Here is a 25637-nt window from a genome sequence, read left to right on the forward strand (position 1 = left end):
ATGCTATGTTACCACTTAGTTGTTTTATTCTTGAGGTGATACTTTTTAAAGGTAGGGACATTTTGATAAAGGGAATATAAAAAGGAAAATTTTCTATAGTAAAACATAGATTGGATAGAACAAAATATGAACTTTATAGAATTGGTATAAAATTATTTAATCTTTACTGGAAAGTTGACTAGCCTATTTTTGTTATTAACAATATTACCTGCATTCCCTTTTTTAAAAAATAAAATAATGATTATACTTAAATAGTTAAGTTCAAATCACTCTGATTTTTCAGACGATTAGGAAATAGATACATGATAAGTCCTGTATTTTGAATGGGAGATGATGGAGAATATTTTCAAAGTGCTGCTGTTTTCTTTATGCTTTATAAAATATTTGAAAATGAAATTTTCTTCATCTGATGTTAAAATTCTGGTGTATCTTCAGATCTTTCTTTTCCTACATAATGTAGTTTACCAGTACATGCACCTTTAAAATAGAAGGTCTTTCCTATCTGTATTTATTTGGAAATTAAGTAAAGATAGCTGCAAACAGACTACATCTGAATCATTCCTGACCAAAAACAAAAACAAAAACAAAAAAATGCTTGGCAGCTCTCATCTTGTCCCTAATTTCTTTTTCTGTTTTCTTTCATTTTCTGAGAAAAACTGAAAGTTTGAACCAGCTCTTGCTCTAACTAGTGCTAATATCCCTTTTTACGAAGCATGTGTACCTGAAACACAATTTTATTAAGCAGTGTCATACCTATAAATTAATTTTAAAAAAGAGAGACTCTACACTTTTAAATCACAACTTTACAGTATAGTATTAATATGTTTACGGATACACATATACTAAATTAATAAAGAATAAGTATACTTTTATTCACAAATAAAAAGAAGAAGCATGTGTGCCTCTAAACAGTTTATTGAGTATTTCTGGCTAAATTAAGACAAGGAGAGAATTAGAAACCTAGTAGTCAAATTGTTTTAATCAGGAGGTTTTCATGAGGAATGAGATATCATAATTGAGACAAGACATAGTACTGTGTGAGAGAACAATGACTTTAATTTTCGGTTGAGGGCACTCTGGCACCAGTAGCTCTGAAATTTGTAATATAAAGTACTGGAAACAAGCACAGTCTTGCTTTAATGTCAACATTTCAAAGTAAGTTCAATGAGTAAAATTTTCTTAGGAGATAGAATAAAATTTATAGTGGTTGTTAATGCATTCTAAGGGTTTAAGTTTTTCCTAGCCCCTTACCTCTAACCATTTACCCCACACATTCTTTTAAGATGTATGAAATTTAAAAAATAATAACTCCTTGTTGCTCAGTCCAATGTTGCTTTCTAGTAAATTGGGTTAAAAATTAATTTTAAAAAACACCCCAAGTATTTTGCATGTTATATCTCGTCTTTACTCTTTGTCATGTGATTATTCTTTCTTGATGAAGTCATTAGAGGACAACTGTGAAACCATCAAAAATTCTGTGATGGAGAAGCCAAACATCAATAAGGTACAAAAGCCTCATTCAACTGAAATTAGAAATTGCATTCTTTAACGAGAAAAACAAAGTGTTTGTATTTAATTTTGGATCATACTTTGTTTTTAATGCAATTAAATTACTATTCCCTCAATTTATTTTTCTTTTATTTTTACAAATTAAAATTGCAATCATAACATTATTTCTATTTTATTAATAAGAGAATGCAATTTTAAAAGGAGTTGAATGTATCCTGTTTTGGCTACAGATTTTTCTGAGTACATACAGCTAAAGTTCTTAATAAAATGTAATTACAATAGTCATTATGGAGTTATAGTAGTAGTATTCTGTTTTTGCAAGTATCATTTTTGAAGTTAAAAATATTTCATTTTAATTTCTTAAAACATATCAAATATTATTATATAGCATTTATTTTACTGATAAGAAATAGAATATGGTACCTTGCCTTATGTATAGTAAATACTCATAGTAATAGAGAATAATGGCACAAAGGATGAGAATTTACACAACCATAAAATAACCACCAAATGTTCTATGATCATACATTCAAATACAGCTTTTATTAGATTGATATATGATTCATGTGTTTCACATTTGGATTTTTAAGACCATCTCAACAGAGTAAGTTTTAGGGGAAAAAATTCTCAAAGGGTGAGGGGATTAGCCAAAGAACATACTTGAAGGACACATGGACATGGACAATGGTGTGGGGATTGACTGTGGAAGTTGGGGGCAGACTAGGTGGAGGGAAGTGAAAGGGGAAAAATGGGACATCTGTAATAGCACAAACAATAAAACATAAAATGAAAAAAAATTTTTTTAGCTCTGTGAAACCCACCTCATATTCTTTCCCAAATATTTGGTAAAATAGGAGAATTCTATAAAATGAATAAAAAAGACTGATTTGATGTCAAATGTTTATTATAACCAAAACCTTTTCAAAATAAATATATGCAGTCTATACTTGGGAAATTTCTAATGACCTCTGGGATTTTCATGAGAATATAAATCAAACTTTTAATTAGTTAACAATATTCTTTGCCTTTACTAATCACTAATTACTACAGTCTATGCATTATCATGAATCTTTATCCAAAGATTTTTCTTTTGACTCTGTTTATAAAATTTTAATTAGAATGTTGTATTGCTATAGTCATCATACGACATTAGAAGTAGTATGATGTCAGTCATTGTGTTTTGTTAACATTATAACCTTTTTTTGGTCAGAGTTTTTCAAGCCACGCGTGACTATTTTATTTTAAGATTATATTTTTTCTTTTTTTTAAGATTTTATTTATTTTTAGAGAGGGAAGGGAGGGAGGGAGGGAGAAGGGGGGAGAGAGAGAGAGAGAGAGAGAAACATCAATGTGAAGTTGCTGGGGGTCATGGCCTGCAACCCAGGCATGTACCCTGACTGGGAATTGAACCTGTGACACTTTGGTTCGCAGCCCGCGCTCAATCCACTGAGCTACGCCAGCCAGGGCTGACAATTTTATTTTAAACAGCTTTATTATCTATACCTGACTTAAAATAACTGTACGCATTTATCAAAGTAGAGTTTGATTAATTTTCACATATGTGTACATGGATAAGGCCATCAGCACAATCAGGATAATTAATATAACTGCCTTGGCCAGGTATCTCAGTTGGCTGGAACATCGTCCCAATACACCAGATTGTGAGTTTGATCCCTGATTGGGGCACATAGAAGAAGCAACCAAGGAATGCATGGATGGGCAGAGGGGCAAGTTACTGTTTCTATCCCTGTCTCTCTCTCACTCCCTCTTTCTCAAATCAATCAATTTTTTAAAAGATAATTAATATATCCCTTACCCCCAAAACTTTAATTTTTCCCTTGCTTTTTCTCCTCTCACCTTTGTCCTTTTTCTCTCTAGGCAACTACCAATTTGTTTCCTGATGTTATAGTTTGCATTTGCTGGAATTTTTATAAATGAAATTATACAATATGTATTTCTTTTCTTTGTACTTTCTCAATATAATTTTCTTGAGATTCTTCCATATTGTATTTTTCAGTATTTTATTGCTGATGTGTGTTCATTGTATGGCTATACCAGAATTTGTTGATTCATTGACCTGTTGATGAATGCTTAAGCTATTTCTATTTTGGAGTTATTTCAAATAAGACTGCTTAGAATATTCATGCATAAGTCTCTTTCTCTTGTGTAAATGCCTAGGGGTGGGACAGTTGGATCATATTCTAGGTGCATGGTTAACATTTTAAGAAACTGCTCAAGTATTTTCCAGGGTGGTAGAAACATTTTACATTCCCAGCAGCAGGGTATGAAATCTCAGTTGCTTCATATCCTCACTGATGCTTGGTATGGTCATCAACCTTTTATTTTAGCCATTCTTGTAGGTGTGTAGTAGTAGTTCATTGTGGTTTTTGATTTGTATCAAGAATCAGATCATGTACTTAATTGCCTTTTGTATAACTTTTTTGTTGAAGTATCTTTTCAGATTTGTATATATTTATTAGGTTGTATGTTTTCTTAATTGAGTTTTAACAGTTTGTTATATATTCTAAATACAAATCCTTTATACATGATAAGCAATTTGCATATATTTTCTCCTAGTCATTTGCTTGTTTTTCATTCTCTACATTTTTTTTTAACTACAGAAGTTCTTAGCTGAAACATTGGACCTCATCAAAATTCATTCTGTATATGGATTTTCTTTTCGATGTCCTATCTAAGAAATCTTTGCCAAACCTAAAGTCACAAAGATTTTCTTCTACTCTGCTCTGATATTTTATAATTTTAGTTTTACAATTAGATCTGTTACCCACTTTGAGTTAATTTTTGTATGATGCAAAGTATGGATCACAGTTACTCTTTTAATTGTGGGTGTATCAATTATTCCAATACTATTTGTTGAAAACACTAATTTTCACTGAATTGCCTTTTCCTTTAAAAAAATCAATTGACATATATGTGTAAGTTTATTGCTGGATCCTATTTTGGACCATTGATCTATTTGTTTTATCTTTATGCTAATACCCCATTGTGTTATTGTACTAGCTGGAACTTCTAGTCTAATGTTAAATAGAAACAGTGAAAGCAGACACTCTTATCTTGGGAGAAGACATTCAGTTTTTTGTCATTAAGTAACATGTCATCTATAGGGTTGTTATTAAATACCTTTTATAAGGTTAAGGAAGTTTCTTTCTCTTCCTAACTTATTAAAAGTTTTTAAACAGGAAGGGATGTTGGGTTTTGTCAAGTGTTTTATTTTTTGTTTGTTTTTTTTTGCTACTATAGTCTTGCACAATTTAACAACAGAGATATCGTGTGAGAAATGCATCATTATGCAATTTCGTCACTGAATGAACATCATAGTGTACTTAACACAAACCTCAAAAATATAGCCGACTACATACCCAGGCTCGCTCTATGATATAGCCTATTGCTCTGTAGGGGGAGAAAAATAACTTTCTCTCTATACTTCTGGCTTCTTGGCTGAGGTATCCCTGTAATAAAAGACAGATTAACAGGAGAAAAACAAACAAAAGTTTAATAACTTGTATACTTCTGTATACATGCAAGAGACCAAGGAAAACTGAGTAACTTGTCCTAATGGCGGAAGCCACCACCTTAAATATCATTCAGCTGAAGACAAAAGATATTGGGGGTGGGCGAGTTAGTTATAGGAGGTTACCAGGATGCACATGCAGATTTAAGTCTTTGTCTTCTGTGTTGATAAGAATTTCTAGAGACAAGGTCATCACCCTCTTTCTGATACAGCTAGGGAGAAACTTACTAATAGGGATTTTCCTTGAAAATGTAAATATCTTTTACAAAGGATAACTTCTACTTGAGTTTTAGAGCTCCTCCTGAGTCTACTGTTTCTTAAAATTAATCAACCTAAAACATTTTTTATGCCCAAAAGACATATTTTGGGGTGGCAAATTCTGTTACCCTACAACTTTTAGACTACAAACCTGTGCAGCCTGTTACTTCTCTTTGGATTATCTCATGGCTTAAATATCATCCATAGTCTGATAACTCTTAAATCTCACTATCCCCATTTATTTCCTAAACTCCAGACTTGCATATATAATCTAATAGTTACCTCCCCTGAATGTCAAAACAGAATTTTCTGTCTTCCCCTAATCTCAACCCAAACCCACTCTTTCCTTCACTTTTGTCTCAGTAAATGGTACCCTCACTCACCCAGTTACCTACCAGGTTTGAAAACAGGGAGTTAATCTTGCTTCATCTCTTTTATTTATACTGCAGTCTCAGTCCATTTAACAAAATTCACCCTAATTCCAACCATTTGTCATTCCACCATTCCTGCTGCCCAAATCAAATCTACCATTACCTCTGACTTCAGTTACTGTACCAGCCTCTTAATGGTTTCCTGAGAACCGTTCACACATGCCTTCCTTACATTTTGCCTTAACAACACCAGAACTATTAAGTCCCTCCACAGGCTTTCTAGCCCTAAAAATGAAATTTGAACTCTTTATCATGGATTCTAAGACCCTCTCCAAACTAAACCCTGCCTACTTCTCTAATCTCATCTCCTAACACTTATGGTTGTTCTCAAAATTAAGTATGCATGACCTCTTGAGATGCTAAACACCATTCCTACCCCTATCCACCCACCAGTTGACTCTCACACAGGCCATCTTGGGCCCAGGCTATTAAACAATGTTTTAGTAAATACAGATGAGAGGACACGAATATATTCCCACATTGAAGAAGTTTCTTTAAATTTCATGCCTGCAAGATCTTTCACCCCAGTGAGTGTCAAGTCTGAAGACGCTCTGAAGGTGAAACTGTTTTGTCCACCCCCCCATTATTAATATATCCCTCTATTTCATGGAAATATAATTTTCTGTTTTTTTAATTTATTCAAAACCCAGTGGTGGACACTTAGTGGGCTTTATATACCAGGCAGAAAGGTGACTAAGTTGAAATTTTTCATAAAATTAAAGAATCTTATTCTTTATATTCTTATTGGTTGATGGACCTCAGCAGAGCAAAGACTTTCCTTAAAAAAGAAGTTAGCCCTCAAATAAAACAAAATATTTAGCAAACTGCAATTCCCTTATGTTTGTAATCAAATTGCATTTTAGATCAGAAAATATTGCACATTTTTACATCCAGTAACTATGAGTTGTTTGCATAGAGCTCTTTTGGTTTGGTTACTTATAATTCTCTTTCAACTTTGCAATTATATTGTCTTATCAGTTGCCATTTTTGAGAATACTGCTAACCCTACTCAGTTCTGTGGTCAAGTAACGGATGGGCAATTGGTGATATTTTACCTAAATTTTGCAGGAAGTAAATTCATTGTATTCTAATTTCAGATCATTAATTCTGTATTTCATAGTAAGTTGTGAACCATTTTATAGTAATTCATTTTAAAGATTGAAGGTTAGGGAGGGAAAAATAAAATGAAATTATCCTCCATTCAGCAACATTCCCAACTCTTAATAATTTCTTCCTCCTTTTCCCAGAGGTGATAAAAATTTATGTAAATATTTTAGTAAATGCTGATTTTATACAGCACTCTCTCCTGAGTTCAAAAGTATTATGTATACCTCTGTGGTTAGCATAAGGTCCAATATATCTCTCTTATCTAAAGTACATTGAATTATAGTCTACTCAGCTACTAAAATGATTTCTGACTTGGGCAGACCACTCTGCCTTTTGTGGTTTCAAGTTTTTCTTTTTTAAATTAAATGTTATTTTAGATCGGGACTCAGTAAACTATATTCAGCAGGCCGTATCCAACCGGTTCTTGTACAGGCTGTGAGCTAAGAATGGCCTTTATATTGTTATAAAGGTTGTTTTAAAAAAAAAAAGAATATGTAGCAGTGACACATGGTCCACAAAACCTAAAATATTTATCATCTAATCTTTTAATATTTATACAACATTATCAAAGGATTATAATACTAAGAAATGTGGTCAACAAGTGCTACTTTAATAGTTGAACTGTTTTGATCCTTTAAAGTTAATTCATTACAACTTGGGAACATAAGCAATTAATGAAGTTGTATTTGTATGTTATACATGTTAACTATCTTATGTGAAAAAGCAAGTTTGAAAAAATTAACTTCCCCTTATAAAAGAAATTTTGTTTGGGGGATAATGACCATGTAACATAGTACCTTTGCATTTGAAATAACTAAAGAGTTTCTGAAAATAATTATGCAAGTATTAAATGACAGGTTGTATATAATAATATTTCTATTACTAAAATCACTGTATTTTTATATTTTCTTTTTCTCCATTTAGATAGAAGCAGATTTGGGATATCCTGGAGGTAAAGCAAGAATTATTCATAAGGAATCTGATATCATTACAGCCTTTGCTGTTAATAAAGTAAGTACAGGCACTTTTCTTCAAGTATTAAGTACTTATAGTTGGAGAGTGTTTCCTGTTCTGTCCGTTGTTTGGTATCAGTATTTCTTTTTCCCCAAACTGCTTCCCACTCCTAAAATTGCAATCTGAATAAATTCTTTATTTTATAAAATGATTATATTGTTTGATAATTTTTTGTTTCAAATATATAGCAGATAAAATGTTTTATTACTATACAGAGAGAAGTATCAAGCATTTACATACGCGATATAGCCTTTAGAGTTTCTGCAACACATTAATAAGGGTTACCCTAATAAAACATTTTTTATTTTCTTTATTTGAACATGTTGAATATGGGTCTTAATATGAGATAAAATTTAAGCTTATGTGACTCAGAGAAATTCTCCCTCTTTGACTTACAGCTGTAATAGCTTCCCAACTATAGCGTTTACTTTATATTCCTTAGCCTTCTACTCAACATCTTCCTTAGCGCTACTCACAGAAGAGGTAGCCTTGTGTTCAGTGAGTTGTCCTAGGTTAAAATTTCTTAATCATTTTCCTCCTCTACTTACCTGTTTGCTTTACTGTAGAGTTTATAGTGATTTCTAGAAGTTCTTGCTTCGTTTTATTTTCATTAACTTAAAGGATATATATGAGGTGTGTCCAGAAAGTATCCAGCCATGTAATAACAAAAAATAGAGGCATTTATTTAAGAAGATACAAGATATAAGACACCGTACATGACGCCTCAGTCCCCCTCAAAGTTATGACCTTATTGAAGAAATCTGGTCCATTGGTAGTGGTTTGAATCAAGTCATTAGCAACTGTAGCACGATGTTCCTTTTGTTCTGGTAGAAGTCGCGGAATGAGTTTTGCTGCAATATATTTCATGCCAAGATCCTGCATCAAAATCTTGGACACAGCAGTTTTTGGAATCCCCAGATCAGCTTCCAGTTCTCACACCATCAGTCCCGGATCTTTGTGGATTGCAACCCGTACACGTTCAACATTCTCAGGTGTTCTGCTTGTTGTAGGCTTTCCAGACATGGGTCACTTTCAACAGACTCTTGACCATCTTTGAAGTGTTTGTGTCACCCTTTTATTTTTGCTGCACTCATTGCATCGTCCCTGAAAGCCTTTTAAAAATGATTAAGACAAATTTCAACCTCTAGGTTCTGCAGAGGAATGTTCAAATTTAATGCAAAATTTGATGCAGATTTGTTGCTCTAGTTCCATCATTTTGAGTGTGACAGCCACACAGTACACATACTCACTCACCAGCTTCTACAGCCCCCACTCACTAGTACAGTGAAGTTGTCATTGTTCATGCATGTGCATTTCCAGTCCACTCTCCCTGGCTGCCAGGTGACATCAATGTCTTGCAGACCATTCTTGTTATGTTAACAATGGCTGGACGTTTTCCAGATCAACCTCTTATATTCTTTCTCATGTATTTGTAATCTAAAAACAAGTTTTAAATATTAGTTAGATGTATATCCTATGGCATCCATTCAACAATCTTTTCCCCAGTAGGTTCTCTATCTTTCTGTGCTATGTATCTCTTTTCTTTGATTTCTCCTAGATAGTTCCTTTGTCATTCTATCATATCTTTTTTTAATTTAATTTTATTTTAATTGTTGTTCAAGTAGTTTTCTGCCCTTTACCCGCATCCCAGCCCACCTCCCTATCCCTCCCCATCTCCCTCCCATCTCCACCCCTCCCTTGTTATTATACATGTGTCCTTTATACTAGTTCCTTCAAATCTTTACCCCCTTCCCCTGAAATTCCCTATCTTTTTAGGAATCATTTGTCTCATTTCCCTCATAGACGTCTTCCCCTGAACAATGACTAGTTCTTGTCAAGACAGGCACGTTTGGAAGCAGGCTGTAACCGGGCAGTTCTCATGTTGTAATATGGTATATACATGTCAAATACAAATACAAAATTATTGTCTGCACCCAGTAAGTGCCTTCCTTCTCCTGAAGGAAATATGATTTTAAATGTTCTGTGCTATAAAACAAACTAGAATTTTGTTTGTTGTGGGATGTATGTGAGCAACTAGTAATGCATAATCATCTACATATATAGAGTCTCCCATTTAGTGTGTAATAATGTACCTGTTTAATTTTTATTCCTCCAGTTTGTTACATTTGTAGCTGATAAATAATACCTTTTGCTTTACATTGCATTATTTAAAAATGCCAAAGAGATTGAACTTTCCCCATTTGTTTAGTTGTGAATTATGTGTCAAAAACTGTGAAGGATCTAAGATATTCCCTTGCATATAAGCTAGCAAGTTAGCTTTCACAGTTTAATGGATGCTGTTAAAAGGTACAAGGCTCCTGGACCAGAAACAAAGGATAGTTTAATTCTAGTAGCAAAAACAATAGCCATGTATCTATTTTTGCTCTGGTTCCTAAGCTATAATTCCCAAGTGACAAAGCGAGGGTCAGATGATACCTGCACAGAAAGTGGTTTGCATTGTAGGAGAGAAACACTGAGTTTAGGGAACCCAAATCTTTTCCAATGATAGTAAGCATACCTGCCCTTTGTTTTGGAGGGAGAGACTATAGCTATATCAGAGTCCTAGATATAATGCTATGGAATAAAGGGCAGTCAGTGACTCACTGTCAAGATATATAGAAGAGACTCAGGAAGAATTATCTCCCAGCAGTCTAGTTACATCCTTTTTTCATTTACATCTGGGGTCTCAGGTTTTTTTCTAATTAGTTTGTATTAGCATTTTACATAATTACATAATCCTGTTTTCTCTTTGTGGTCAGTATCTTTCCAGTTTCTGGTTTAGAGATGTACATTTTTGACTCACATATTTAATCGGACCAACTTTTCGTTTATGATCTTTTTTGGCATACTTCTACCATCCATCCTTTCCCTGTCCCTAACACTTTATGATTTTTTCCCAGATTCTGCTTTTCTTACCTAAGATTGAAAGGCTTTAGGTGAAAGTGATATTACGGTATCTTATTTGAATAATTCACCACACTTTCATTACTTTGGTGTTCCTTGTCTCCCTCATCTTTCTCTACCTTCCAGGATTCCTGTCTTCATCATCTCTCTCCTCAGTTCTAAACTATGTAAACCTTGAAGAGATTGTACCATTCTAGTAATACTAGAGAGGCAGTGCTAGAAGAAATAAAGTAGAACATCTATTACCAGTTATAGCTAGCTTTTTGTTGGATGTTCTTGAATTCTTAGAACAAAAACATATCTCCAAGCTCAAGCTGATGATTGTTACACTCAGAATTTAATTTTTTAAATAATTCATTTGTAAGGATGCTATATATTCTGTTACTGTCTCTTGAGGCTGTTTTGTAGTTTTCTTTTTCAAAAGTAGCTCATATACATCTTGTGCTATATTATTGAAAAATTACCATATGATTTCTTTTTCAGGCAAATAGAAACTGCATAGCAATTGCTTCAAGCCATGATGTCCAAGAACTGGATGTTTCTGGAATTCTGGCTACACAGATCTATACTTGGGTAGATGATGATATAGAAATGGAAACCAAAGGGTATCCTTATACTTTGTTTCTATTCAGTAACATTACAATTTGAATGATGATTCCATAGGACTTATAACTTTAAAAAGATTTTTTAAAGGAATATTTCTAGATTATAAGTGGAAGCTGACATGCTAAAGAGTAAAGAAGGGGGTGTTAGGAGCTCTAAAGGAGGTAACTGAGGCTTGAAAGAATAAGTGAAGGAATCTGAAATTATTTGCCTATGAAGTTGTTGTCTATGAGTTTGGAGATAAGAGCTGAAAACAATTTTATTTATTTATTTATTTATTTATTTATGTATTTATTTATTTTTTAATCCTCACCCGAGGACATTATTTTTTCATTGCTTTTAGAGAGAAGATGGGGGGGAGAGAAAGAGAAATGTCAGTGCGAGAGAGAAACATGGATTGGCCATCATCTCTAACATCCCCACTCAGGGATCAAACCTGTGCCTGAGTATGTGCCCTGACCAGGAATGGAACCCATGACCTTTCAGTCCACAGGACAATGCTCCAACCAACTGAGCCATCAGCCAGGCCAAAAAACAATTGATTTTGAAGGAAAACTAAGTCATATGTTAGAGCTTCCCATTATATAGAAGGAAAAAAATGGTTTGCTTTCATTCTGATGGGCATTCCTTTGTAGGTCAGAAGATTTCTTGGTTATACATGCTCCTGATGATTTAACCACTGTGCAAGGTACCACCCCATATACACATAGCAGTCCTGGTACTCCAATCAACATGCCATGGCTCGGTAGTACACAGACTGGCAGAGGAGCATCTGTGGTATGTAAAGCTAAAAATATTTGTATATAAATATCCAATTTTTCCCTCTAGCTTAATAAAGGATGTTTTAATCAATGTGATCTAGAAATTCTTAACTTTTTCATAAGTCATACATGCTATGAATTGTAAATTTTGATTATGAGGAATATGTTTTCATTTTTAAAAGATAAAAAATATTTTTTAAGATTCTTTTTTCTGAAGATTTCATTTATTTCTTTTTAGAGAGAGGGGAAGAGAGGGAGAAGGAGAGGGAGAGAAACATGAATGTGTGGCTGCCTCTTGCATGCCCCCTACTGGAGACCTAGCACACAACCCAGGCATGTGCCCTGAGTGGGGATCAAACCCGTGACCCTTTTATTCACAGGCCAGCACTTAATCCACTGAGGCACACCAGCCAGGGCAAATATGTTAAATAAATATTTAAAAGGCAAAGAGCTGTATTTTAAGTAATAATTATTTGGAACTTACGGGTCCAAATCAGCAAGGTATGCTCTGTGGGTTAAATTCTACCCACCACTTGTTTTTGTATAGATAACATACTAAGAATGGTGTTTACATTTTTCAAGTTGTTGAAAAAAAATCAAAAGAAAAATGTTATTTCATGACACATGACAATTACATGAAATTCAAATTTTAGTATCTATAAATAAAGTTTTATTGGAATATAGCCATAGTCACTAGCTCATATTTTGCCTATGAATGCTTTCATGCTGCAATAGCAGAATTAAGTATCTGAGACAGAGACTGCAGCCTATAAAGCCCAAAACATTTATTATCTGGTCCTTTACAAAAAAGTTTGCTAACCCTTAATCTAGATAATATTTTTAATAAATATCCACTGGCAAGTATGTTATATTAATATGCATCCATATTAAGTATAACTTTTTTAATGCTGAGGCAAATATATTACTCTTTAACAAATGAAAAAAAATATAATTGTGTTAAATTTAAGCAAAGTATAAGATGCAGATGAGCTGAAACAGAACTTTTCTGTAGTAGTAGAAGATCTTCTTGAGCCCTGATTACCAAAGATGTCACCCAGGTTAAATCTCCACAAGATTCCTTTATTGATACTTAGGGTAGTGGAATTGATAAATAGAATCGAAGAAACCCAGCACCTTAATTCTCTCAGTGGCTTTCTAGGTGGTAGAGTTTTTGTTTTTGTTTTTCAGTTCCAAAAAGAAAAATTTTTTCATTAATTAGTAAGGATAGTTATTTAAATATAGGCTTAATCATATCTAATTAATAATATCTGATATTATTTTAATAATATCTGATATTTAATATTACTCTTAATAATATCTGATAATATTTTATTCTGGATGCCATCCCTTTATTGCTCATACCACCTTATTCTTTGAGATGTCTGTAATAGCTGGTATAACTACTATTTATTCTTTAGATGAGCTTGAGATCCACAGAGGTTAAGTGATTTAATTCAGATGACTATCTCAAATTTGAGATAGAGCTTGTATTAGAGCCCTCCACTCCTTTTAGCTGATTGATTTCAGATAGTAATGTTTTAAAATTAAAAGAATTTTTTTTATCCTCACCCAAGGACATTTTTCATTGCTTTGAAAGAGGATGAGAGAAACATCAATGCAAGAGCGAAACATCAATCAGCTCGCTTCTTGTATATGCCCTGACTGGGAATTGAACCTGCAACCTGGGTATATGTCCTAATCAGGAATTGAACCCATAACCTTTTGGTCTATAGGATGATGCTCCAACCAACTGAGCCATACTGGCCAGGGCAATTGAATTTGAAAAGTCATTTAGCAATTATTGAAATGAGTGACCTAGTCATTAATAGTTATTTTTTTCAATTGACATCTGTTAAAATTCATTTGTAAAACCTACTGATATTATCACCGTTTACAGGGAAACTTAAATATATGAAATATATGAAGAGAAATAATAGGCACTTTTTTTCCAACTCAAGTTTCTGAGAACACAGTACGGTTCTTCCTGTAACACCTTCCTTTGCTGATCTTTCTGCCTCTACACTTGCTTCCTCTGTTCTGTACACAACAACCAGAGTTGCTGCTTTCCAAAGCATCATTCAGGCTGTCACTCCCCTGCTTAACACTTTCAGATTTTTCAGTATTGCTTGAGAAAAAAACAAGTCCTAAATGTGGCCTAGAGGCCTCTGGCAGCCTCAACTCCCTTCATCGCACACCTGATTCTCTTTGCTCTACTTACAGTGGCCTTTTTTCTGTCACTGGAACACACCAAGCTCATTGCCATGTCAGAGCTGTGCCTTGCATTCTGCTTAAAATGCTCTTTTTTCTGGTGTACCTTTCAGATCTTAATTCAAATTCCCATAGATTTCCCCTGCTTACTTAGTGAAGGCATCTGCCCCTCCCTACTCTATTTACAGTCACCCTGTAATTTTATCATCTTTGTAGACTTTATCAGTTTTGAAATTATCTGTTTTTTGGATACCTTTTTTAATACCCTCTGGAATGTAAGCTCTTTGAGAGGTTGCTTTATGCCTGCCTTATACACTGATGATCTCTAATTAAAATGGCATTTAGCATATAGTAGGTGCTCAGAAAATATTTTATACTCCAAAGAATTATAATACAGAAATAACCATTTTCATTCCTCTTGGGACTGAATTTTTTTCCTATTTAAAGAAGGACATAGTTTTCATTGAGGTCATTGTGATTTGTAAACATAAGTATTTGTATTTCCTCACTCCCTATTCAAAAAGACACCGATATAATACAGACTTTTTAATATGGATCTTCTCAAATAATTAATGACTTTTTTCCCTTATGTTTTACATCTACTTTCATAAACTTTTTTAAAGTTGTGTTTCTGTAGTTTTTTTCTTATCATTTTCCTTTGATAATCTAGTCAAAAAATATCATTTAGGAAAAAGGTAAAAGAAAGAACAGGAATCTTCAGGCTTTTCTCTAAGAGGAAGATAAGATTTAAACATGAAATTTACTAAACAAAACAGCAGGTTTTCACTTTTTGTGGAGAATCGATAAAATATTTTCTTAATTCCATTGTTTTATTGAATAACGAATACTAACAAAAAAAGAACACTTGTTATAACTAACTTCTGCTTTATTGGCATATTATCTATATCTCTTTATCTTTTAGCGTTTCTATACCTCAGCAGATCTGCTGGATAATCTCTTCTCTCCTAAACAAATCCCCACTTTCCTCACTACAGTCTAATTGAACAATTTAAAATGAAAAACAAAAATAGCAACAAGTGTACATGAGACTAATGCTATAAACGGTAAAATACAGCTATAGTTATGATTCTGTATAAATTAAAATGATCTCTTTATTTTCACATACAAATTTCTCTTTTATATGGCAGGCTTTATAAATCATTCAAAACATGATTTACAGATGGGTAAATAAACAGTTCCAAATTATCAATTAAAAATTTATACAATTTTCTGTTTACCTCTTTTTTTGTTTTCACATGCTTCTGCCTGTCTTTATTACCTTATACTGTTCAGGATTATTTCAATAAGTTTAATGGGATCAGAAAAGAATTGGCAAGAAAGGAGGTAAGACTAAATACTCAAGGTGAATTTGTTCCTAGAGGCTAGTCAGTGATGCAGAAAATGTATGTACATTTGTGTGTGAGAGCTGAGCTATTAAAGTTAATTTCTCTTAGCATGTTTACTATTTTTACCACTTGAAATTATGGAATCACATATAAATAAATAAATGTTATTTGAATTTCCTGTCACAAGCAAAAAAAAATTTAATACTACTATTGTACCTAAAAGAGTGATTTTCCTTGTTAACAGATGATTAAGAAAGCGATTAATAATGTCAGAAGAATGACTTCTCATCCCACTCTTCCTTATTGTAAGTTGATAATTATTTGCCATTATTTTAAGTAATTTAAATGAAGCTTTTAGTTTAAATCAAAAGATAGTCAACATTTATTTTACTTTTTTGTAGAGTAAGATCTTCATTTCAAATATGGATTAAAAAAAATAAATTTTCCTAAATTAATAGAGAAGCCTAATATAATATAGTAACTTTTTAGCATTTTGACTACATATTTTTAAGTCAGCACATTTTACTTTTGAACATTTCTTGACTCTTTACAAAATGTTAAGTTGTAGTTGATCATTTTCTTCAATAGATCACTGCCATCTTTTATTACAAAAATCAGATCCATATCTTGGTCATTTATTACTTCATCATAAGAAGTTTTTGTATTTTATTAAAATTATGTCTATTTTTTAGCTGACACACTAATAGTAAATATAGGAGATAGTTAAGTTCCTCTAAGGCAGGGTATATTTATTTTGAGTTAATGTTTCTAGGAATCTCAAAAGTTTTTCTTCCTTTAACAAAGAATTTAATGGGGAGTTTCTTGGAAGTATTAAAGCAGAGAAAAAATAACAAAATTTAAAAATTAACTGGTGAGTTGGAATCAATATTCCTATTGGGGTGTGAGCATTCTAAGTTGTTTATAATAATTTTTAAGTTGTCCTACCACTCAGTAACAAAAGCATGTTCATTAAGAAGTATTCATGACCCTTCAATTTAATAACCTATAACAATTTTACTACCTTTTTTGAGAGATATTCTGATATAATGTAATTAACAAAACCAATATTCTTTTCAATTATTATTTTTAATCATAAGCATCTATTATCAGAATTGTACACCAGTGTTCAATAAAAGAATTCAAGAGAATCATATATTTAAAATGAAGAGAGCAATTTCTATTATTTATACTAGAGAAATACAATATAAAAAATTAGTCTGTTTTTACTACTTTGAATGTATTCAACACTAGAAATATGTTTTCTATCCATAGTCTAATGTGAAGTGAAAACTAAGAATCAGTCACGAAGCACAGAGAGCAAGGAGTCAAATGTGTTTTATATACAAAGCTTAAATAATGTTACTCCCACAGCAAAAAACATTTGGCATTGTATGTAAATCTATCCCACCTGTATGCACTAGGGTTTGGAAGTGTCCTTAGGTTTAGAAGTGACTTGGTTTCTCATCTCCATAGCATGCTCTGACAGGTGACTAGTTTATAGGAAATATTCTCTACCTCAATCTCATAAATTTGAATAAAGAGATTCCTAGTTTTGAAGGCAATTTATGGACATATTTTTAGTCATTAGCTAACATCAGATCATTTCCATGGTTGCATAAGTACTTTCTTCAGAGAAGTACTGTAACTGACAGATTAAGAGACTTGAAAAATTAAAAGCCAATTAATCACTGGATTTATTTCAGTCTATCTTTTCATGCCGTGAACAAGTCCACAGATAGTGATTTAGTTCAACAATAAACACTTTTCATGTGGAAATACTATAAGAGAGAATTTTTTAAAAAATTTTACTCAGAATTTTCAGATACGTCATAATAGTTTATTCCTTTGGAGTAGATTTTTAAAACATCCTAGTCACTAGAAACCACCACTTTTTGACTTCTAATCTGTGGAAAATTTTAAAAGTTAAGCAAATGGGTTGGATTAAAATAGAAATGGGAATCTTAAAAGGACTTCCTTTTTAAAAGTATTAACTTATTAAGGTTTTTCTCTTTATAGCTAACTCATGTCTTACCACTTTGATATAATACTCTTCAGTTGCTAATAAGGGATATTTGCTCAGACAGCCTGATTATGGGAGCCTTTATCTTGTTCTTTAAAATCTTAGTTTCAAAGGCTTTAATAAAGTATTTCATTTTATATGTGAGATACTAATAATTGGGGACTTTTCTCAAATAATTAAAACAGGAATAATATTAGAAAAATTTGAGTGGTTTTTAAACACAACTAACCCAGTTTAATTTTTTGAATAAGCACAGCTAGACTACCTTAGAGCTAACATTCTTGTCTCAAGAATTATACCTACTAGTGTTAAAACATTTCAAAACCAATTGAAGTCCATTTCTTTTAAATAATTGATAGGGAATAAGGAAACTTGACTCATATATGACTAGTAATGTGCTAGATCTTTATATACATCAACAAAATTTCTCATGACCTGTATACCTTATAAATGCTGATAATTATGCTTAACATAAATTAAGTCCAAAAGTGTCATTATTCTCTCTCTACAGGAAGGAAATAGGCTCAGGGAGATTAAAATAAGTTTTCTAGTATCATACAATTAGTAAATGGTGAAGAATTAGTAGTTATTTAGCTTGTTCATATTTTTCAATGAAACAAATAACCTATTTGAGATGTCAAGTCAATCAGAATAACTCTTAGAAATGTATTAAATCATGACATTCAAGGCCTTCTACAGTATTTTTGTTCCAGAAAAAAATGTATAAATTTAAATTTTTAATAGTATGACTGATAAGAATTAGCTCTTTAGTAATCCCAAGAATTTAAATGGTTAAGAGCTACTTATTAAAGGCAATAAAAACTTTACTGTGATAATTTCAAAAGAAAATAAAATTTATAGAGGTCTGATTTAATTGTGTGAATATATGTTCTCAATCACATAAAAGTATACCATATAACTATGTTTTTAAGATTAAGAGTATTCAAGTAAAATTTCATACAAAGATAAATTCATGTACATTGACAATGATTCATTTCTTAGTTGTTTCTTTCATAAAGATTTTCACATTGGATTAAAAAAATAAATTTTCAAAGATTCTTTTGTAATTTTTCCCCTTCTACAATGTAGATCTGACAGGAGCTCAAGATGGAAGTGTCAGAATGTTTGAATGGGGCCACTCTCAACAGATAACCTGCTTTCGATCTGGCGGCAATTCAAGAGTTACAAGAATGAGATTTAACTACCAGGGAAATAAGGTAATGTATAAAAATACAGATGGGAAAATGGTTTGATTATGTTGGAGGTTTATATATAAAACTGGTTTGGGTTTCTGAAGACAACAACTCAGTGAGCTCATGGTAAACCATTAATCTATATGAATTTTTATTAATTCTCCAAGACCACTTAAATTCATTAGGATCTCCCTGGAAAAACATTGTATAGCTGTCTATTAGAATTCACTTAAATGATACTTAAGGACCCAATGATGATAGGAGCATGTTATATTACACATTTTTGATTAAACACTTTGTTTTTCCACTGGAACCTACTCAAAGTATGGTCAAATACCAGGTAGCAAGGAACATCTCAGAACTTCTTACAAATGCAGATTATTGACTCTTATTTCAGACCTGCTGAATCACTACCTGCATTTTAAGCATACCTTAAAGTTTTGAGAAACACTGCTCTGGAACCAGGTCACTGTTTTGTAAATAAAGTATTTTTTGGAACACAGCTACTCCTTTCATTATTTGCTTTCCATGATTACACTTTTCCACTATAATACCACAGTTCAAGAGAACAAAGTCTTTATAATTGGCAAGCCTCAAATATTTACTATATGGTTTTCAAAGAAAAAGTTTGTCAACCCTGTGTTACAACATCTTAATGTTTTCACTTCCCATGATCCTACTTTCCTCAAACTGCCTCTCTCTGTTCCTCATATTACACTAGCACTTTATTTTTTAAATCATTTTTTATTTTTCAATTACAGTTGACATGCAATATTATATTAGTTTCAGGTGTGCACTCCAGTGTTTAGACATTATATAACTTACTAAGTGGTCATCCTGATAAATCTCACACCCATCTGACACACAGATACCAGAATATTGTTGTAGACTACCTGTGCTATACTGTACATCCTATGACTATTCTGTAACAACCAATTTGTACTTCTTAGCCCCTTCACCTTTTTCACTCATCCTTAGAACACCCCACCCATCTGGCAACCATCAAAACATTCTCTGTATCTATGAGTCTGTTTCTGTTCTGCTTGTTTGTTTATTTTTTTAGGTTCAGTTGTGAATAGGTATTTATTTATTTATTGCCATTTTATTCACATATTTTGTCTTTTTTCTTCTTCTCTTAAAGAAGACCCTTAACATTTAATGTAATACAGATTTGGGGGTGAACTCTTTTTGCTTTTTCTTAAAAAGAATTTTTCCATTCTAAATGATATCTTTGCTGAATAGAATAATCCTTGATTGTAGGTCCTTACTTTTTATCACTTTGAATATTTCTTACCAATCCCTTGTGGCCTGCAAAGATTCTATCGAGAAATCATCTGACAGTCTTACCAGAACTCCCTTGTAGGTAATTAACTGCTTTTCTCTTGCTGCTTTTAAGATTCTTTCTTTCTCTTTAACTTTTTGCATTTTAATTATGATGTGTCTTTGTGTGATCCTCTTTGGGGTTCATCTTGTTTGGGACTCTGCACTTTCTGCACTTTCCCAGGTTAGGAAAATTTTTTCAAATAGGTTTTGAATTTCTTGTTCTCTTAAGTCTCCTTCTGGTACCCTAATGATACAAATGTTGGTAGGCTTGAAGTTGTCTCAGAGGTTCCTTACCCTGTACTTTTTTTTTTTTGGATTGTTATTTTGTTGCTCTGATTGGGTGTTTTTGCTTCCTTATATTTCAAATCACTGGCTTGATTTTCTCCTTTATCTATTCTATTGTTCATTCCCTGTAAATTATTCTTCATTCAGTTACTATATTTGTTACTTCTAACTGGTTCTTTTTTATGGTTTCCATGTCCTTTTTTATGCTTTTGAAGTTTTTCTCTGTTCATCTACTCTTCCCGTAAGTTCATTGAGAATTCTTATAACCAGTGTGTTGAACTCTGCATCTAGAAGATCATTTGTCTCTATTTTGTTTAATTCTTTTTTCTGGAGTTTTGTTCTGCTTTTTAATTTGGGACATTATTTATTTTGTCATTTTGGGAGCCTCCCTGTGTCTGTTTCTGCATATTAGGCAGAGCTGCTGTGTCTCCTGGGCTCAGTAGAGTAGTCTAATGTAGTAGATGTCCTGTAGGGTTCACTGGCACAGCCTTCGTGTTCACCTGAGCTGGGCACTTCAGGTGTGCCTCACTGGGTGGGCTGTGTATACCCTCCTGTTATAGAGGTTTAATTGCTGTTGACACATCAATGGGAGGTAGTTACCCCCAAGGCTACAAGGATTGGTTTTGACCACTGTGGAGTATCAGCTTTGCAGGGGCCCACACCATGGAGCAGGACTTACCTCAGTGGGCTCTGGTGCTTGCTGAGTTCACCCTTTGAGTGTAAGTTTGTGTACTGCCCTTTAAGAGAAACACCTGCAACTCCAGCAGCCCTCAGTCTCACTGAGTCACAATTTCTGCTGGTATCTGCAGTCAGAAATTACAGGGACTTCTATTCTATACATAGAAACCCTGGGATGGAGACTGGATTCCTTGCCTCTCAGGGGGGACCTCCAAACCAAGATATCCATCTAGAACTTTATCTGTCACACATGGGTGTGGGACCAGATCAGTCCGTGTCTCCACCTCTTCTGCCTATCTTAATGTGGTTTCCTCTTTGTATCCTTTGTTTTAGGACTTTCACTCAGCTAGATTTCAGGTAGTTCTAAATGATGATTTTATAGTTGAGTTGTAATTTTTTTTCTTACAGAGAAATGTCAATTTGTTGTTCCACTTACTTAATGCATTCGTTGGTTGCTTTTTGTATGTGCCCTGAATGGGGATCAAACCTGCAACCTTGGTGAATGGGGACAATACTCTAACCAAATAAGCTGCCCAGCCAGAGCTTTAGTTGTAATTTTGATGTGATCATGGAAGGATGCAAGTACCACATTTACCTATACCTCTGTCTTGACCAGAAGCTCACTAGCACTTTAAAAAACTGTTAAAGGAGAAATCAGCCTGTTAATTGTTTTCAGGGCCGTGGTTCATCAAGAACACTCACCCAGACCCTAGATAATAATACATCTTGCCTTTCCTTTTCCCTCAACCTTCAAATCTGCAACCCTTCTCATGTGCTACTTTTATCAGTGTGAGCTGCAACCTTTTTGTCTACCACATTTACCACATGGCTTTGTTGCCATTTCACAAAATTCAATGATAATATTTTTATGTAATTATGAAACAAAATTTTGAGATCATATAATTTCTTCATACCAGTTAGCAATGTTCGTTGCTCTTTAATGGGATATTAAGGGGATTTAACCTAGAAGCCTTTAGAATTCTACAGTGTGTTTAGTTGTATAACCCATCAATATTCATTATGTGCTCATGCTTTTCCACTTTGGTTGCGAATACCATATTGTTCCAAACTAATTCTGTACCTCAACTCTTATTTCTCTAATGCATCCTTCATATTGCTAACAAAGTTATATAACCAATAATATAGTTACATAAATGTACTATATATGAGATCATATTATTGTTTTCAAGAACTTTTCAAGAATCCTCATTATATTTATCTAGAAGCCAAAGTTCTTTAGCATAGCATTTAAGACCTTCAATTTAAATTATCTTACAGATTTAACACTCATTATAACCTTCCACATAGGATATTTTAAGGCACAATCAGTTACTCTTTATTACCTGCCCAAGTATTTTTGACAGGCAGTCAACTTACTGCTAATTCACCTTAGCATGATGGGGCAAAATACTACAACACCTAATAAGCGTGTTATCTTTTTTAATATGGAAGCCCAGGAGAGTAAATGGAATAGATGATCCATACCGTAGCACAGTAATGGTGATCAATTTGTCAGTTTTTTTTTAGAAGATGGACTTGTTTTTTTTTTTTTTTTAAAGATTTTATTTATTTATTTTTAGAAAGAGAAGGGAAGGAGATAGAGAGAGAGACAGAGAAGCTTCAATGTGCGGTTGCTGGGGGTTATAGCCTGCAACCCAGGCATGTACCCTGGCTGGGAATCGAACCTGGGACACTTTGGTTCCCAGCCCGAGCTCCATCCACTGAGCTATGCCAGCCAGGAATTTGTCAGTTTTGAATAAAAAATGGGCTGCTAAAGTCATTGAGCATTGAAAAAAAACTAAGCTTAAAAAGGGGCATTAAACAAAATAAATGACTGTGAAGAACAATTTCTTAGATCCAGGAACATATTACATTCTAAAACAAGAACAGTCTGCTATAAAACAAAGTCAGTAGAAGAGAAGAATTCTTGGAAATTAAAAACATATGATCTCAACTTCCGGCAAGATGGAGGCATAGGTGAATGCACCGTACCTCCACGCACAACCAAGATTAGAACAACAACAATTTAGAGGCAGAATAACACCCAGAACTGACAGAGAATTTATCTGAATGGCAGTCGGACAACCAAGAAGTTGAAGTAGACCTTTCATCCAGACTGGTAGGAGGGGCGGAGAGGAGCAGCTGGGCGTGGGTCAAAGTGCACGGAGAACTGGGAGAACTGGGCGCATAAAACAACCAGGAGTGCATAAGGCATCCAGGGTGCGCAAGAACGCAGCAGGTGGACTCTGAGTACCAAGCAGCAGCTGGCGGACCCAGTGAGGCGGCGAGTGTGGACCAGGGCAGAGTGCGCAACCCAGGACCCCAGAGAAGGGACTGAGGTCCCAGTAGAACGGAGCTACCGCCATTGTTCCCTCCCACCCCTGCCCCCACATACAACGTCACAATCTAGTGACTGGGGTGCCCAGCCCTGGTGAACGCCTAAGGCTCCACCCCTCACCATAACTGGAGCGACCAGACCAAAAAAAAAAAAAGAGAGAGAGAGAGACATGTCTCAAACAGAAAAACAGATCAATGCCCCAGGACTCATCCTATTGAGCGACCAACAGATAGCCAATCTGTCAGATGCACAGTTCAAAACACTGGTGATCAGGAAGCTCACAGAATTGGTTGATTTTGGGTGCAAATTAGATGAAAAAATGCAGGTTACCATAAAAGAGATGAAGGATGATACACGGAGAACCAATAGTGATGGGAAGGAAACTGGGACTCAAAACAATAGAGTGGACCAGAAGGAAGAAAAAAACAACCAAACAAGAAAGAATGAAGAAATAAGAATTCAAAAAAATGAGGAGAAGCTTAGGAACCTCCAGGACATCTTTAAACGTTCCAACCTCCAAATTATAGGGGCACCAGAAGAGAAGAGGAAAAGCAACAGATTGAACACATATTTGAACAAATAATAAAGGAGAACTTCCCCATTCTGGCAAAGGAAATAGACTTCCAAGAAATCCAAGAAGCTCAGAGAGCCCCAAAGAAGTTGGACCCAAGAAGAAACACACCAAGGCACATCATAATTACATTAGCCAAGGTAAAAATGAAGGGGAGAATCCTAGAAGCAGCAAGAGATAAGGGGACAGTAACCTACAAAGGAGTTCCTATCAGACTGTCAGCTGATTTCTCAAAAGAGACCTTACAGGCAAGAAGCGGTTGAAAAGAAATATTCCAAGTCATGAAAGACAAGGACCTATATTCCAGATTACTCTATCCAGCAAAGCTTTCATTTAGAATGGAAAGGCAGATAAAGTGTGTCCTAGACAAGGTAAAGTTGAAGGAGTTCATCATCACCAACCCCTTATTTTATGAAATGCTAAAGGGACTTATCTAAGAAAAGAAGATAAAGAAAAAAACATGTATAGTAAAAGGACAGCAAACTCACAATTATTAACAATCACACCTAAAACAAAACCAAAAGAAACTAAGCAAACAACTAGAACAGGAACAGAACCACAGAAATGGAGATCACATGGAGGGTTAGCAGCAGGGGAGTGGGAGGAGGAGAGAGGGAGGAAAGGAACAGAGAATAAGTAGCATAGATTGTAGGTTGAAAATAGATAGGGGGAGGGTAAGAATAGTATGGGAAATGTAGAAGCTAAGGAACTTATAAGTGTGACACATGGACATGACTAAAGGGGGGGATATGGGTGGGAGAGGGTGTACAGGGTAGATGGGAGTGAAGGGGGAAAATGGGACAACTGTAATAGCATAATCAATAAAATATATTTTTAAAAAAAGTACGATGTCTAAAATTGGGTTATTGGATCATTTCAAGGGCTAAATAGTAGAATGGAAATAGTTGAAAATCAGGTTTTTGATTGAGAAATAAAAATTAGGAAATTACCCCATGATAAAAAATAACCCAAAAGTAAAAGACTATATTCAGCAAAATTTATAAAAGACACTTAAAAGATATTTCAGAAGAAGACAAAAAATGATGGAAGAGACATATTATATTCAAAGGAATAATAAAATAAAGATTTTCCCAAGGCAAAGTAAAAATAGAATTTTAGAAAAGGAAGGGCTTGTCAAATACTACAAGTATCGAGAAACAACACATACATGCCTAGACATATCCTGATTATTTAATTTTTGTTTTATTTTAAATTCAAAGATAAAGAGAGCTTTTAGGACAGAGTAGGACTAACAATAGTTACCTAACCCCCCCCACCCCTTCCAAAATTAATGGCATTGGCCCACCGTAAGAAACAGGTTATAAATAGACAGTAAGACAATATTTACAGAATTCTAATGGATGAAGAATTAGAACTATGAGTCAATGTACATGTATAGAGACTTAACACATACCATACACCCTTTCTGAAAAATTTACCTTGATCTACTCCAAAAAACAGGGTAAATCACAAAAAGGATAGACCCTGGAAAAATAACTATAAAAAATATAGTAAACAGTTGGTTAATATTTCTAATATTAACCCTATCAATGAAA

General features: G+C 33.8%; 1 protein-coding gene across 8 annotated transcripts in view; it reads left to right on the forward strand.

The window, feature by feature from the left end:
* DMXL1 (Dmx like 1) overlaps positions 1-25637 on the forward strand; it is a 152750-nt gene that overhangs the window by 105780 nt on the left and 21333 nt on the right. For 3 of the 8 annotated variants that reach the window (XM_036020679.1, XM_036020683.1, XM_036020684.1), the window contains 7 exons: positions 1442-1504; positions 7762-7848; positions 11239-11360; positions 11994-12135; positions 15621-15671; positions 15918-15978; positions 18783-18910. In XM_036020679.1, coding sequence (XP_035876572.1) covers positions 1442-1504; positions 7762-7848; positions 11239-11360; positions 11994-12135; positions 15621-15671; positions 15918-15978; positions 18783-18910 — 654 coding nt within the window. The remainder of the gene's footprint in view (positions 1-1441; positions 1505-7761; positions 7849-11238; positions 11361-11993; positions 12136-15620; positions 15672-15917; positions 15979-18782; positions 18911-25637) is intronic. The other 5 variants (XM_036020680.1, XM_028509669.2, XM_036020682.1 and 2 more) reach the window with 3 other exon arrangements.

Source organism: Phyllostomus discolor, chromosome 3 (genome assembly GCF_004126475.2).
Source record: "Phyllostomus discolor isolate MPI-MPIP mPhyDis1 chromosome 3, mPhyDis1.pri.v3, whole genome shotgun sequence".
Taxonomy (NCBI): Eukaryota; Metazoa; Chordata; class Mammalia; order Chiroptera; family Phyllostomidae; genus Phyllostomus; species Phyllostomus discolor.